At 38.8% G+C, this 17,776-nt stretch overlaps 1 protein-coding gene and 1 long non-coding RNA gene across 4 annotated transcripts in view; one reads left to right on the top strand and one right to left on the bottom strand.

Annotated features, from left to right (window-relative positions):
• Window positions 1–17,776, top strand: part of LOC143346425 (uncharacterized) — a 316,064-nt gene that overhangs the window by 25,406 nt on the left and 272,882 nt on the right. The gene's annotated exons all lie outside the window — the stretch shown is intronic.
• Window positions 1–17,776, bottom strand: part of Tusp (WD40 superfamily protein Tusp) — a 54,513-nt gene that overhangs the window by 20,103 nt on the left and 16,634 nt on the right. For both annotated transcript variants that reach the window (XM_076774082.1, XM_076774083.1), the window contains exon 2: window positions 16,873–17,040. In XM_076774082.1, coding sequence (XP_076630197.1) covers window positions 16,873–17,040 — 168 coding nt within the window. The remainder of the gene's footprint in view (window positions 1–16,872; window positions 17,041–17,776) is intronic.

Genomic DNA, 17,776 nt, shown 5'->3' with positions numbered 1-17,776 from the left:
GGATCTTGCTCGCATTTTACTAGATATTCTTCGAGCTGTGTAAGGCCGTCTTTTATTTCACGGCGCTGCATTGTGCGACTGCTTATTTCAGTAGCTGACATGGTGATATTTAATCCTAGAACAATGTGGAGCTGCGAAAGCCGCTCACGCAAACAAACCCATTGAGAGATTTCTGCGATTGTACGATGTACGAAATATCACGGTATCCAAAAATTCTTTAGCATTCCAGGAAATTGAAAATCACGCCAATGTTCGATTCGATATCGCGCGACAAATTAATCTATAATTGGATCAAATAAACATACGTGAATATAATTATGATGAAACCGCGAAGCGATTGCTTTATATTCGGTCTTCGAACAATCGTTGAAATGAGTTTTAACAATATGGTTAACGTTATTTAGTTGAAAATGACTCGAAGGAGAACTTCAGCCGTAATAGAGTTCTCTAAACGTGGAAGTGAATGTCGCATGATTTGGGTTATCCAATTTGTTATTCGATTACTGGCAAATGTAGGCGACCATTTGCTAATTAATCAGTTCTAGAACGTCAGACCGATGTTTAGTTGAGTCCAACTTAATTGGCCACACACAAAGCAATTTCTCCCCCCCTCTTTTAAGCCATGCTGGATGCAATCTCCACTTTCACGTCTGGACAACTTTTCTGTTTGGAAGACAGAGAGCACACGTCTGTGGAGTTACGCGAGGAGATGAGAAATTGAGCAGTAGAGTGATTAGACAGCACAGAGGGGATGACCTTTTAGTGATTGTAGCTAGACAGTTGATTTAGATCTCACTTAGCAATCGTCCTCTGGGGGTCCATAAGCATCTGAGGCGGAAAAATACCTGTTTTAACGATTTCAAGAATTCTAAGACAATTTTCAGAATTTGAGGCTCCCCAACTAATGATTCATATTTATGGCAATAATAAAACAAACCAATTTATCTTATCAAGTTTACGATCAAGCATGGTTAGCAAGTATTTCATTCTGAATAGCGATTAGTTTGTACAATTTGATCATATCTTGTTCATTTTGGGTCTAACACTCTATTCGAACATAATTATTAGCACATACTGTATTAAATAAGATTACTGAGAGACGGTTTTCTAACCGAATGGTGATAACAAACATGTTAACAAGCTCGTCGAGACACGGGTTGAAACAAAGGGGTAGTAGCGTTAAGCTGACTATATTTCCCTGATTTGGCACGAATTTCTGTAATTAAGTGTACACTAGGTGGATTTAACGCGTTGACGTACCAGATCAATACACGGCAAATTGCTCACGAGGCCCAAATGTCTTTAAACAATTAGAAACTGTGTAACCTTAAACTTTTACTAGAGCTTACTTTTGCAATCTCATTCATAAGTGTCACCAGATTTATTTTTTAAAATCTCACCTTGAACGAATATATTCAGTTCCACTTGTTATCATATAGTTCCATAATATTACGGAATCTCCTCTATGCTTAATCGTCGGACGGATATTACTCTTGAGCAGTTCCGTACCAGACTGCTACCATGCTACATATTCTACTTGCCATGACAAACGAACTAAGTTTCATTTTACCAAAAAATATAATATTACACCAGAAACCATTTCAGAGAATTTACTGCAACTTTAATTCTAAATTAAAATCGATTGTAAAGAAACGAATAACAGTAAATAATATTTTTTAAACTCCCCCAATTAATCCTTGTGGAAATAATGGATTCGAAATGAATCGGAAGCATCGAGTATTAATTTTCTCGCTGAAAATATGTCGATTCTCGAATCAATTACGAAGCGATGGTCAACGATAGGGTTCACGATCATTATTTGCTTTTTATCGGATCTCTCGATCTAGGGCGCAGGTACAATTATCGGTTTTTATTTTCCGGTTGCGTTTCGTCGTGCATTCCGCTCGCTCAGCATTGTGTTCGAACATCAGCAGGAGGCCATCTTGTTCAACGGGATATATATTTTCTCATTGAACAGGTGGACGTGAAAAATACTCCGGCGCAGAAGTTCTCCGTGCCCTTTGTTCATACGTTTTCACTCATTCTCTTTTTCCTTTCTTCCGTTCTTCCTTTCTTCTCGCGTTTCTCTTTTCGTTCCTCGCGGGACACATGCATGTTGCTCGGCCGGAAGCACAATGGCGGGCAGATTATTCGACATAAAGTTGTATTTTCAGTAACGACGGTCGGGAATATCGTACGTGGACAAAGTGGAATATTTTTAATAAAGACTTTCTTGGGAAATGCAACGAAACGCAACGAGATCTTAGGAAGGTTCTACTTTTCATCCAAACGTGAAAATGAATACTCGAAAAATGTTAAACTGTGCACATGTGTGGCACATTAAACATTAGCTGAAAATTCTCATCATCTTTTTCAATATGTACTGGTATAGTATCGCGTAGAAAAATAAAACGTTATTTTAATGGTCTTTCAATCATTTGACGTATCTTTCTCTCTGTATACTATCGGTTAGGAAACCTATTTCTGATTCCTTGCGATAGCCGATTGTAGTTCAGACCACAATGTATTCTCCGCCTATTTGTCGACGATCAATAATCTGGCCCTGCGAAATTGAGTTTTCCTTTTATATACGGAGATAACGTTTTTCTGTTCCTTCCGGTGGTGGTTTCTAATACGATCGTTTTCTTCCTGATTGAGTACATCCGTTGCAAAATGCACATTTTCCACATTAGTAATCGAGCCACTCTGCCATCTGCTATCGTAAACATTCTTTCCATGATTTTAGTCATCTCGTAATAATATCAATTACTTTTCTAATTGTACTACCAATTTTTTCAGAATATTCTTTTCTTAGAAATAAACTTGTTCGGAGTAGAATAAAATGTTGCATTACATCGAACTCGTGGATCGAACATTTGGAACATCAAGTATCGCCATAGTGGAAACGAAATTTTCTATCAAGCCCTTGGGTACGGCAATCTCATTTACCGGAAAACTACGATCCATGAGTTTAGATTAGATTGTAATACGCGGGATTATAGCACGTAATTACAACTGAAATTCTATTTCGTTATATATTTCGTATAATATTTGTGCAATGCAAATATCCAGGTTTAATTTTCACGTTCGCCGAGCGTCCCTTGGCACTTTGCGCTTTCGTCGTTGCATACGAATACTGAGGATTTCGCTTGGATCCATGTTGCATAATCCTTTGAGCACACTCCGAGGGTGGTTATCTCCGCGTCTCGTTTCTTTTTCTACGATGGTCCTCCCTTCGCAGTTCCGCGGCTTTCCGACCGTGTAATTACCGGCACTTCTTCCTGTTTTTCGTCTAAAATTAGTTATCTACGTACACGTCGTATCGTCAATTAACAATCGAGTCGCTCGCTTTAAGAAACTAAAAATATGGCGAAGAAATCGAGAAGAATACCAATGATATCGTTCGACGAATTTTTAATTTCGAAACTTTGATTCGAACAAGAATACAGTTAGCATCGATAAGGTTCTGGGAGATTCAGAAATCTGTTTTGGAGAAATTACAACTTCGTTTCTCGCGTTAAACGTAGAAATCGAAGGAAAAGATGTGCACGAAGGGTGGAACTCGAACTCGATGACCAAAGTATCGACGACCGACAGCTTCTCCAATGAGTCACCACCGAACCGCTTCTATCTCGATGTTATAGGTCTATAGAGTTTACTTCTTGTTGGTTCGTGGATCCCGATACCATATAAAATATTCTCGAACTTTTTCCAATTCGCATCTATTTTGTATAGGGAGGGTGTTGTCGAAAATATGCGACCTTTCGTCGCGATAAAATCTTCGCACCGGTATGAATCAATTTGCTAGCCGTGGCTTTATTATCGAGATACAAGCACAGGTGTGACTTCCGGCGCCCGATGTTTGGATCTCAGTTAACTGGACCTGCATCCCCCACATACTCGGATTCACACACGAGAAATACGGATTGGTGCACGGTCACATGCGTCGTACTGCTGACGCCACTGCTCCGAATTCACCTCCGTGAACTTTAATACCATTTTGTCACTGGTTTAAAATCATTTCTCGAACACTGGATCTTCACGCTTCTTATATTTTATAATTTTAACTATATTTATTACGCGATCGTTCCATCTCTTCGATCACGATAGAAGAGGATGTCACGAAATTTCACGTTCAAAGATAAATTTATGATATCAGAATTTTCTCTTTGATCACGTTGACTAGTAAACATTGGTGTGAAAGGAGTTCTTTTCTCTTTCACTGCCGAAATTATACCGACTGCCAGAAATTCCGTTTGACTTTAAAGGAGTAGTCGTGCTGCCACGAAACTCTGTTTTGTATGTACTTTGAGTATTTGAGAAACATGGGAGGTTGGTCAGTGGTACAACGCTCACGGTTTGGGTCATTTGTGTGCAAGATTTATGTCTGCGTATGGCCCGGAAAGCACTATAGGCAACGTCCGTTTTCCGTTGAATCTAATGATGCACGGCACCAGTGCAACCCTTGTTAGGGGCGCGTTAAAAGCAAAAAAAAAAGGAAAAATTAATGATAATACGATTATCATATCTGTGTATAATTTTCTGTGCAAACCAGTACATTACAAATAATTTTTAGATTATATACATCGTAAAAAATAATTGCAATCGTAATACAAGGACTGTGTATCGTCGAATTTCACTAAGATAGGAACTTCACTTTCCGTTAAGGGGACAGTAATTGGGTCTTTTGCTCCGACAGTATTTGGTCAGCTGACACTAATTGGGGTGTCAATAATTCGGTTAAACACACTTTAGGGGTGACAGTAATAACTCACGGAACATTCTCCTTAATAGAATTTATAAATAAAAATAGATATTTTGGGCTCTGCAATTAGATTCTACAGCCGTTTCCTTGAAATTGGGATCGAATATTTCTAATAAAATATATTTTTCTTAGATCGTTGTACTTAACGATGTATTAAAAGAGGAACAAAATCAATCAAACCCTTCTGGGTAAAGTTAACTGCAGCTAAAGTTTTCAAGTCAACGATCCGGTCAAGTACCTACAATTCCCCGCCGGCGAAATCCGCCCTCTTTTACCGCCTCTCTTTCAGTGTCGTGGCGAATCTCAGCTATTTTCTGTGACATGGTCGGAGCGTTTCGGTTTACGAGAATGGGTCGCCGAACCTACGAGTCTTCTCACAGTCTATATTTTGAGAAAGAGACAAAATGCCTGTTGGTTTTTGCTCTCGCTCCTCGAGCAAACAGACGAAGGGAGTGGCCAAAGGTCGAAGAGTCGAGGGTCACGCAGCAAAGGTACTCGGTGCATTTATTTCTCAAAGTTTTATCGTTCATCGACTAATATATGGCGATTATTTTTATATAACTAGTTGGATTTAGTTAAATTTATCAACCCTTTTGTCCGAGCCACCCTTTCTATTTAAGTGCTTATAAATCGTAAACGCCAAAGGGTATGTAAAAATAGTTGAAATAAAAGTTATGCGCAAATAAATGACCCATACAACTCGCATTTAAAACAAGGTTATAATTTTTTCTAACGAGCTTCTTTCGAGCGTCGCGCTTCTTGGGCGCTGGTGGGAATCAACCTTTACGCGGAGGAATATTTTCATCCTTCTTTCCCGACGAAAGGTGTCTGTCACGTAACGTGTTTGAACGGCTAATGCATTGCAGTGAAAGCTGCGGCAAGTGCTGTAATGTTTCTCGGTGAACTTGTTTCGTAAATCAATGACATTCTTTTCTATACGGCCAGGCTTTTTCAGTGTCAAGGTGAGACTATGCGCCATATATCCGCAAGAAGAGATCCTATTCCCTTTTTGGCTCGACGTCCGCGTTGCGTGATACGTATATCCTGTCTCGGTATTTACGTCTCCATTGGTCCTGATATAACCTTGTGCCCCGGTTAACTTGCTCGGGACGAGATTTATTCCCAATCGACGAATGTCCGCGCCCTATTATCGCGTCTCTTTTTAAAATAAATTTCTAGCAATACAAGCCTCGAAATACGAGTTTCTTTGCCAAGCGACTCCTCGTCCGAAAAGTAACGATTTTAGAATAAAAATACTTCTCGTTAATTTTATCTGCATTCGAAACACTTTCTTCAGATTTTTGTTTCGCTATTGAAACTAGGAACAGTTACAAGGGATCGAACACTCGTCGTTGAAGTACATGCTCACCAATGCAAATAAATTCATAACCCCTGGGCAATTATTCACCCATGTTTTGGGCAACCCCTCTCGCAATCAACTACTTAAGAACGATGTATTTCTGATTGAATTCGTCAGTCGACTTATTCACTTACGCAGTCCTGCACTGTTCGTTTCATATTCCACTTAGTTATCACTTTAATTGAAAACTTGGGGTTGTGAAGTCTATGACAGAGCATCTCGTATTTCCATATCCCGCAGGATTTATGCCATTTAACGTTTTCGGTGTCTCTCTCGGCGTTACTTACACGCGAATTGTGATTCAGAGTGCTAATGACGTCACGACGAAGAAGCGTTAGCGAAATGTAGGTGACCAGGACAGAATACGCAAAATATCTAAACTGTACGAAACCCGAAAATAATCGTAACATCAAAATTTCACGTTAGTTCATGGCTTTGGTTAATCGAGCAATTAATTAACCCACATTATAATTGTTCCGAGGCAACTACAAAGAACCTTTTCAAATAAATAAAACTACACGCGGAAATCAATATCTTAGCTCTTGGTACCAACAAACACACACGTTCTTTATTGTCCAACCGATTGGAAGCGCAATACAGACTTACGAGCTCGCTATGAACCAGTATTTACGAAACACTCGATGAGGTCGTACGTAAGACGTCAAGAATTGTTTGTAAACAGTTGAACGGAATCAGTGGTACCAACCGAGTGTGTCGAACGAGTTATTGCAACGCAAAACTGGCTACAATACCGGACCAAGGTAAAACGTGACGCGTGTTGGTACAAACTTATTTCATTGCTTTCAAATGTTGAATCAATTATCGATGCCAGGTTCCGCGTATTACGAGACACCCTGTACAGTCACGTGTATCGATTCGTAAATGTTCAAAGCATAGTTGGTACGGCCTAGAACAGAAATAACTGAAAATACGAGAGCTTATGTCTACGATCGTCCGTTTGTACGCAAAATAATACGATTCCAAGCGCAGCCGGCTTTCTTCGGTCCGGCCAGTTAAAATTTGATTTTCTCGCGATCGATGGGCGTCGTTTTGCCCGAGCACCTGTGTCGCGGTTGCCGTGCTGACCTTTCTGGTAATTACGTGTCCCAGAATTGGCCTTACGCTCGTATCGACAAGGCGGAGTTCCGAACGTGTCGTAATCACCGACACCTCGATGACATTGTCCGTCCTGTGAACCGGAACAAGACGGATGGTACGGAACGCGTCGCAATTACGCCACCGTATTTTCAGAATTTAAAGCTTTTCGCAAAAATACGTGCGTCTAAATTGATTTGACACGTTCAACGGTCGACGAAAACAAAATCGCCGTGAAAAAGATTTACATCGATACGTTCGCGTTCCCAGAAATATAAAAAGACGTATAAAATGTTCTCTCAAACCACTTTAAAAATGTGTAGAAAAATATAGGAGGGTTGAGTAATACACAATTTTTTAGCGGGGAAGAAGTAAAAATTGATAGCCAAAATAAATCTCTGCCAAATCTCGAGAATCGCGTTTTTTAATTCTAAATCTCGTCTAAAAAACGACTTTCTACAACAACGTACAACAGACGCTTCGTAGAAATGCGTTGATATTCCTCACCGTCGATTTTGTGGGTCGTAAACTCCAACTCGAGCATGTTACAAGCGCCAAAGACATCCCAGATGATAACGCAACCGCCACCGAATTTACGCTGAGGAAAGTTCTGTGGTTTTCTAGCCAGGTCACGCCAATAACCATCAAACCCGTCGGATTCATCAAGCTTGAACTTCTTTTCACCGCCGAAGGTTATCTGAACTGAGTAATACGTAAAATTCGTAAATTCCAAGCGTGCTGTCTCGCGTAAAATCTGAAGACACTGTCATCAATTTGGGCGAACGGTTTATAGTCCTCAAAATAGCGAACTTGGAGATTTCAGAACCATCGATGCTCGTTCCTCTTAGAATGCTTTCTTTAAGCGTTATGTTTCCTGATCTTCTCGCTGACAAGCATTAGATGTCACAATATCTAGGCACGGCATTAGTCATTAGGGCCAAAGCTACGATTAAGACGATCCTTCGTGAATTCTGCTCGCAAGAAACACGATCGGTGGATTTCCCAGCTTAAACATTTCGGTAAATACGAACAAATTATACAGTACATTAACTCATTTGTGCCTTGCGTCCTATACAGGTCGGGACATTTGAAACAGGTCACCCGAATAACTCGTTTGCTTTAAAAGATGGAAAAGAATGTTTCGGGCAGCAATTGATTAATTTCGCGGAGAACGTAGTGTGACGACTTTTATTTCCAGCCGGAAGTATCAAAAGTATTTCGGAATCGTTAACTTCTTTTTAACGGGGCGATGTATAGTTTCATTTATTAGGCTTAAGAAACAGTTGTGTAAATTTAATTTTACATAGCTCGGAGCTTCGTTTCAAATTGAAAATACAACGAAAACTCGAGAGAAGCTTTGTCCAAATGAAAGAATTATATCCAATCGTTTGCGTAAAATGGAAAAAATCTAAAATGTAGATGGATTCTGCACGAACTCACCCTAGATAAGAAAAGTCGAAGGAGCATGAATTTGGTCAAATAACATTGACTGGAAATGTTATCAGTATCTAATATTCTCACGTAAGAGTTTCACCCTTCGTATGGAGAGATATAACATATGTGTTCTAATATAAGCTACTCGAACTAGGTGAAAGAGTCATAGTGGATCACTGTCAATGCCAACTGATCAATTTGAGCAATGAATTGGAGCGAAAAGAGTTCGTTTATTGGTCAAGGAAAACGTCAGGTTGCATGACAACACTCGACCACGCGTTGCTCGGACGACGAAGAACGTCATCGTCAGCTTAGGTTAGAAACTTCTTCTACGGGTGATGAATTCTCCAGAGTTGGCCCCGTCTAATTACCACCTGCTCCGGTTGCAATATTACTTGACTGACTCGCGCTCTTAATCGATTATCAAGTTCGTATGTTAACCAAAACACGGGGGAAAAAAGTCGATAAGAATCCTAACGGGTCTAGTCTTTGAAAGTGGCGATCCATCATGGTTATTATCAGCTGGCTGACCTACTCAGGTACTTACAGCGATACCCTGAGTTTGACGCTCGTGCGAAAACGAAAATTAGGGTGATCCACCACGAATTCTGTTCGCGAGGAATTCAAACGGTGGGTTTCTCTGCTTAAACACTTCGATGACAAAAACGAAGCATAAATGAAGCTGAAATCTATTGTGTATCGACTACAATGGATAGGTATCTCACAAAAGTTACCACGGTGAATAGTCGCACGAAGACAGACTTTTATTTCGTGGGTACAAAGATCGCGAAATACAGTGCTGGTATATTTAGAAGCGAACTGGCTGCGATTTCAACGGATATCCTACTGCGGACGATCATTTTCGAGGCGGTATTTGCGAATTAAAAGGACGAAATTTATTGTACACGAATCACTGAATTTGGAGACTGCATAATTTTGCATGTATAAACAAATGAGAATTATTTTGATGTAGTCCTGTACAGACTGGTAAATTTCGATGTTTCGTCTACGGCCGTAGAACTAATTGTATGCAACGATAGAGAAAATCACGTCAAATGATGTACCAAGTGACCAAAGGATGTACAGAAGAAGCTGCTTCAATGAAAAGAGCTTGAAATTAAAATACCTCTGAAGATAGGGTTGAGAGTCACTGTCTTAAAACAGCACTGCGTGCCAGATCGATACCACGTCGGCTACCCTTAAACTCTGAAATGTGAACCGAAGTGAACGCAAAAGACACGTTCCAGTCTTTGCCAATGTTTATGGAAAAATTGCGTAACTCAAATTCGCCTAAATAAGAGAGGTGTCGTTTCTCGAGAATCTTCGAACTTGTCTGCAAATTGCTGATCTTCGCATTGACGTCAATTCTATGAAATTTACGGTCTCCGCGATCAGGTATCAAGGATCATATACTTATTTCAACAATCATTTATTTACTTTGCTACGAGTCAAGAACTGTAAACGTTAACAGAGACTGGAAAAGAGTTTCCTTTAGCTTAATTTATAGGTATGTATAATCAGTTTTGTCCTGACAGTCGTAAGAAAATTAGAGGGTGAATCTTCATAGCGTACCTGGTAACGCCCAGTGAAGATTATACAGGAAAAAGGATTTGGTATTCCACTAACTATAAATATTATGTCTGGCAATTTTTAATCGAGAAATTTATACGAATACGTATGTGCAAAAGCATAACCGAGGTCTGAACCGCGTGTTTATGAATACGCGTGACTTGATATATCGTGTAATTCAAGAACTCACTGAATTTAAATAGCCAACCCTAGTTGCAAACGTAGTGACACTTGCACTGAAATATTTATTCGTGTAAACTCATTTTCCATTTATTATTTAATCGTCCTTACTCGTTGCACGATATTTTACTTCTTCGACTCTATCAATCAAAGGTCTTTGAAGATGGTGGGCGATCATGGGTGTCACGAAGTTAGCGATTAAACACGCTACCGGCACGCAACTCGCGCACGAACACGCATCGCAATATCGTACGGTGCTCAGAAGTTTGATGTCGATTTAATTAACAACGTTATGAGTTCCAAACTATAATTCGCAGAGACGACGACTAACTTTGAAATACAAAATCCATGAAAACATGAACCAATGATGAAACAAGTTTAGATACGTTAGTGAAAACGAGAGCACACTAATTCGTGGGAACTTATTTTCTGAAAAATCCATAAAACAATAATACAATGCTTGAAAAATTCCTTTTGGTACGATACACATTTCTTACGATACAAAGAATGTTGCTTAATTTAATATTTCAACACCATTTGCATAAATCTGTAGCAAATATAACGTTGGCCATTCACGACTTAATCTCGTTTAAAGTTCCACTTCTGTTCTTTTCACATTTTCTAAATGAGAGATAAAATTTTCAAGTGTATTGGCTTAAACGATCAAAGCGTCGAGTCGCTAGCAGCCTGGGGAAAAATTCCAGGATTTAGAAAACTTTTTAAAAATCGAAAAATATTTCTCGGATTTATACAAGAAACGGAAAATTTTGAAGGATTGTTTTATTATAGATATTTTCAGAATTCAGTAGGACGAACTTGCTAAATAATTTTGAAGAAAAATGACTTTAAACGTATTATATTACTCTCAAACTTTTTTCGTATTTTACTAGCTCAAGAAATGATATATTATATGAAGTAAAAATGGCAGAACGTTGAAGGAAGAAGCTTGTATCGTGAACGATAGAATATCTATGTCGTATATCAGTACTGAAAATATTTTTATTTTTAAATAGAGATTTAACAACTTTATCGCCATGACGAATGCTTTTAAAAATGTCGTCATATTTCACTGCGTTAACAGGGCCGGAAACTTCACCAGACCAAAGCTCCAATTGTCCACTCCCTCAAAGAGTAAATCTGCTAGACAGTTACGGTCCCTTTTCTCCGAATCTGTAGAGCGGAGTGTCGAAGTTTTAAACGAGAAAGGCGTGTCCGAATAAAAGACGACGAGGAAAATGAAAGCGAAGTGCGTGAGCGTTAATGCTCGCGCTAGGGAGACGAAATTTTTTCGTGAAACAATAAACCGAAAGTTCTGAATAAAATTTCTATAAATAAACCTCTCGATTTTGAGAAAAAACGGCTTTGAAGACTCGTCGAGTACGCGTTACATGCGCAGAATGAGTATAATAACATTTTTCATCCGAAATAACTTGTTATTTATTGATTTTAGAAAAAAGTAAAATGAATAGGAAGTGAGTCAGAATAAACATAAATGTAGACTTTTACGGTATAAATGATTAGAATGATTTAACGAATTTCAAGAATGAGGATAAGACAGTATTGTCTAGAAAGTTATCAAGAAGTTATCTTTGCTATTTTTTAGAGTTGTTGATATCATGCTAATTGTATCTCACTCCCTCTCATTGTTTCTCACTCTCGTTCTCTCTCAAAGATAAACGAGCTAGACGGAGATAATAACGATTCAATTCCGCCTAGTTGCCTTCGAAGTTGTCACAGAGCAACTGCTCAAGCGATACTGTATTCCTAATTCATATCCAACAGATATTCAAAGTTGTTCTTCTCAATAACGGGGCATGGTACAACAAAATTTTATTTTGCACTACGGTTACTGAGACTATATTTGCACAAAAGAAAAATTATTTACTTATTAGATAGAATTTTCCATTTCAAGAAAAAGTAGTTTAAGTCACCATATTTCGAAAACGATATGTCTGACTTAAGCACGTATGCTATATTTTGCCTGGATTGTTATTTTTTCATTTTGAATGTTTTCATAAGCCAGAAAAATCTGTCCGGTAAAATTGAAACCGTTCTAAAGGCGCAGGAAGTTCGGTGAAAAAGAAGATGGTAGAAGGGAAGGGCTGAAGTATGAAGTAATAATGTGTAAAACGGGGGAACGGAGATGCGTCAATAGTGCACACCTTTCAATTTTATGCCCGCAATATTAATATTGCGATCGCGAGCGGAAGTAACATTTGCATATTTCCTAGGAGTTATGGACCCAGTGAAATATTTCGCCAAGTTGCACGACGCCCAGCCGGAACAGTCGCGGTTCGTTACAACAGCCCACGGCTTAATATCGATTGACACCCTCAACAAAGGATCCGGCGCTGTTTGCACCCAGTTTACCCTCAATGAAAACTTACACGAAAGTGTGTGAAATAGACCCAGGTTATACAGACACCTGTCGATTTTTTACCAAAGTCTGCGTGTTACTACAAAACACGCGACATACAAGCTGTAAAACAAATATTTCTCGCGCCTCGATGGGTGAATCTACGCGTCGAAATCTCGAAATCTGTTGCAAGATTTATTTTGATCTAACATTTATTTTTTTCTAATATTACAGTAGAGTTCCGATTTACCGGCATCCGGTTGAAATTTATTTAAGAAGTAGAGCTCATGGATACCTACAAAAAACTATCAAACAACATTTCCATAAAACGTCAAACAAATTTCAAATCGTTCTGGAAAAATTATTTTTGGTTGCGGAGATCCATTACAAGTATTTTTTGTGAATGGGCATAACTCCGAATTCCTACGCACTTTCGAGAAAAAAAATTCATTGCCGAAAATATAGCGTGTGGACAGAAATGTTTCTTTAATTTCATTTTCCGTCTCACTTCCTCTTGTGTTCATTTCTGTAATTTATTAGTAATGTTGCGAGTGACACGAAAATGGTAATGGGTTTCTGAAGCACTAGAAAAATAGGCCGAAAAAATACATTGGATGTAAGGTCTACTTGTATATCTCGTCTGTAGGTATAGTCCCGAGTATACCGGATAATCGGAATTTTATTGTATTAAAAGGACTCATAAGTATTAGCAGGCATAAAAGATCTTTAAAACAATCAAACTTCCTTTCTTAGAAACACTTCATAGTTTATCCTATCTTCAAAACACCTAATGCCTCTTCCTCGAGCTCGCTTCGCCCTATTCCTCAAACTCCTTTCCCTTCCAAAGTTCTAGAATGGCTCTATTTTCCGTAACTGCAGAGGCTTATTAACTTCATGAATATTGTGCCAGTCCTCCAACCCAGGTTTCGTAACAGTCACAGTGATTTCTTTACGACACATTTCTGCGACCGTTTTTCTCGTACAATGCCTGTATTATTCTTGTAGATATTTTTGTTAACGCGCAGTAAAAACGTCGAATAAAATAAAACTGAAAATAAACAGCAACGTTGGTTACGCCACTGGTGACGTCCCATCGTTTCGTAGAATATAGATTTCACCGGAATATCGTCGAAGAGGTGAAAAAATTGCTCCGGGAGCAACCGAAATATTATCCGTCGAGTTTTATCGGTGACTCGCATCCATCCAATTTCTTTCTCGATTTAACGCGTTCGCGTCATGTAATAGGCTGTCATGGACTGGCTTCGGCCAGATAGGGTGTGTATGCCAGACACAATGTTCTCTGCACGTGTTCGATAACTTCTCGTAGGCTTCGTTCCGCGCGGCCGCAAAATGGGTCACCGATTGAAAATTGCCGGGTACTCGTATCACTGCCGCACCTGTCAACGCGCTACACCCGACGACTCGGTGTCGAAAGCTAGGGGGTGAGCCGTAAAATTAGGCCCTTCGTGGCTGCGAAACTGCGATACGATGCTCTGTCCGTGCGCCGCTATGTTGCAAATTTATTATCGCGTTATGACGTATTCGGATACCTCAAATTGACCAATTTCGATCAACGGGTATCGATAACGACTTACGCGATCCACGAATGGTCAGCGTTTAGAACAGTGATTTCGCCCATACAAGGGTGGGGGTGTAATGGATGGCATTATATAAAATAAAATTCGTATTACATTTTTGAGCGTAGTACCAATAGGAGCGATGTTTTTAAAAAATATGTTTTAAGCATTTTCTGTTTAAAAATAAATGTCTTAGTTTATGTCGGCAGCTGCCGCGCTTTTAACCGCGTCGCGTCGCTTTGGAGTTCGAGCAGTCAGTTTTTGAACCCACAGCTGCCATCCGCTCGAGTGTAAGGAACATAAATAGTGATAGGGATGACTTTGCGGCTTGTGGCCGGGGAAAACTCAGTCTTGAAGCAAAGGATTAGTGTACCAGGTCAGACATTTTAATCAGTCCTCGTGAGCCCAGAGTCTAAGCAAATATTACTCCACACTGTACACATTCTCTTTACTGATGGTACAGCGTTCTCCTTAATTCGAAATGCATGGTATTTGACTCATGTGGGCAGCTTTGGAACGAATTCATTTTACGAATAAACAACTTAATGTATTTTATAAAAATATATCGGGTTGGGTAGAGGAACAGTGATCGATCCGATAGAAATTCAAATTGATAATTACGTAACGTTGCGTTTCTGTTCGTTTTCGTTTGGAAAATTTCGCCAATCTGTTCATAATAGTTTGATAAAGAATGAGGAAGTGCATAATAATTTTTTGGCTATCGGGTTGGTGTAATGCGAGGCTCGCAGGGTGTTGCTTTATGTCGGTCAGTCTCCGTGTACACCATTTACTTTCCTCGTCGGACAGAACACACGAGGCTTGATCTCAGCTGGAGATAAAAATCGCTATCTATGTAGGTTGCAATAGCTTTTAAGGATTTTGGAAGTAGAAGAGGGGATGATAGATTAGGGCAAGGTTTGGGAAGTTTCGCAGATGACACGGTGGTCAGAACGGTACAGGGTTCGTAAGGCATGGAGGTCACAGTGTTCGATTCGCCTTCAATAAAGTATACGTATTTGCAAACGCTTGAAATATCTTACGAAATATTGATCTTTTTAAGCGTTGTGTCCTTACACTTTCTTACGCAAAATGATTCGAAAAATTGATACGAGTAAAAAGTCTATTAAGAAAAGCGAGGACACAGAAAAATAGACATTATCATATCATTCGTCTCTTTCTTTTCTTACCAAATACGAGGTATAACCAGTGGCATTTGCGTGACGCACCCTTGTACACGTTTACTTGAGTAAGAAATTTAGTATTCCGTGTATAATCTTATGGTAGAAATTGGAATACTGATGATCAAAATTGAGCAATTGAGAATTATTTAAAAATGTCTTTTTTCAACGAATTGTCTAATAAATGTAGAATTATAATCGGTAAATATTTCTTCTCCTTTGTTAGAAATATTACAATGTTAGAAAATGTCGAACGCAATCCAATCTAGGTAACTTGTCTTTAATATGTATCGAAGCGAATCTATAAATAAGAATGGAAAACGTTATATTAAATTTCCTTGCAACGACTGCCACGCGCCAAGTGTATTTATATTCACCAGGCAGATAGGTATTTACAATATTAACTTTTCAATAGGTCGTAATTTTATTTTTATAAGTTGGAGGGTACTGGTGGGTAATTTATGGAACCAAGGAGTCGGTATATCGAAAAAGTTTGAATATCGCCAATTTAGAGTTTTAAACTTCAAAGAAAATAACTTGTTATTTATTGATTTTTAAAATAAATGTTTTCTTGATGTAGCTCATCGAATAGTAGCATTTCCCTTTTTTTATATTTCGTGTTTTCGAAGATATTAAGGTGATCTTGAATTTTTTTTCTTTTTTTAATACAATGTTGAAAAGAGAGTGACTTTTCTTTGTAGCTTCATACATTCAGAGGTTTATTGGGGATTTAAAGCGCAGTGTTTGTCAACCGTCTTTCTCGCTGGTTTTCTCGTGATAAAGATAGTCAACCAACTCTGTGGGCAAAGCTCTATTAAACCTTTATTGTGCAGGGATTGCTTTATGTGCCCTCTGGTGCTCTCTATCAACGAATATAATATAATATAAAATTTCTTTTGAAGAACATTCTGTGTTAACGGGGATCCGGGAATTTTCAGAACAAAAGAAGAAGGCATATAAATTTAAAAAATCCTGATACAATGTATAAAAAATTGAGTCTACCAATTATTACCAGTAGTCGATTAATTGTGTAATTTTAGGAACTACCACCTATCGAAACCGATCGGAACTGTATAAATTTATCCGAGGCTTCGAGTGTATTCTCATCCTATCAAATATGATTTAAGAACCGAAGAACTCGCACCTTTGACTAAGAAACTTTTCCAGCCAACGTTTACGGACTGCTTGAATAACGTAGGGGTTTCAGGAATTAAAACGATCAACGTTATTAACCGCTCCACTGGTTTGAAAAGAGGGAAAGGAGCAAATTAAATGACACTTCACCGCGTCTCGTTTACTACGATCGCGCGAAGAAGAAACGCAGGAAAAGTGTTCTGGCTAAGAAAAATAGAACTCACCTCGCTGCGATGTCCCCGAAGGTTGTAATTTGCTCTCAGCGGAAGTTCCGTGGCCCTCGTTCGGCAGTGAGATGTAGTAAAAGTCACCCCCACAAGGCCACGAGCGTTACCAGTGGCCAACCATCCCTCCTGATAGTAATTTGTACGGTCTAGTTTCCATCCTTCGTCCTGTTAAATGAGAAAGGATCAATCGTCGTGTTTATCCCAAAACGTTCTGTCGATGATGTATACGCGAAGAATTTCAGACAGTAGTAAAATTAATGCATTACTCAACGATGATGGTTCGAATTGGTATCGAGGATGCTTGATATGTTTTTCACTTTATCGCGATTATTTGTATTCCCACGAAGAATGATTCAATTACTTGAGATATCGTAATATTGAACTGATATTGAACTTGAGAATTTCTATAAAAAGTTTACGACCTTATGGATTTCACGTTCCAGTTGTAAATTAATAAATCCTTGATAATATTATCTCTAATGTCAAACTGAATCCTATCTAATATAAACAAATACTATACGGAGAAGATATTGGTAATGCGTTGAATAGGTATATGTCGATCAGTGTGTGCCACTTGACGATCGATTTGTATCAGACGCGAAAATACGACACATATCCAGGGTTGTAATAGTACCGGATAGATTGTAACGTCACCCGACATACGGATTTCTAGATGGTAGGGGCTCCTTAGCAACCGATGCAAACGTATCTTGCACGTAACAACCATATCTTTCTTGACGTTTTAGAAATCTAGTTAGGGGGTATAACTTCTTTTCGTCGTCTCACATTTATATATAATAATTTTATATTACAATATAGATATAATAAGTACCACTTGGTCCGAAATACAAAAGTTCAAACGCGTTTACTCTGTCCGAATTCTCTATGAAAAAAACGCAGT

Source organism: Colletes latitarsis, chromosome 10 (genome assembly GCF_051014445.1).
Source record: "Colletes latitarsis isolate SP2378_abdomen chromosome 10, iyColLati1, whole genome shotgun sequence".
Taxonomy (NCBI): Eukaryota; Metazoa; Arthropoda; class Insecta; order Hymenoptera; family Colletidae; genus Colletes; species Colletes latitarsis.
The sequence above is the reverse complement of the archived record's forward strand: the minus strand, read 5'-3'. Positions and strand labels throughout refer to the sequence as shown.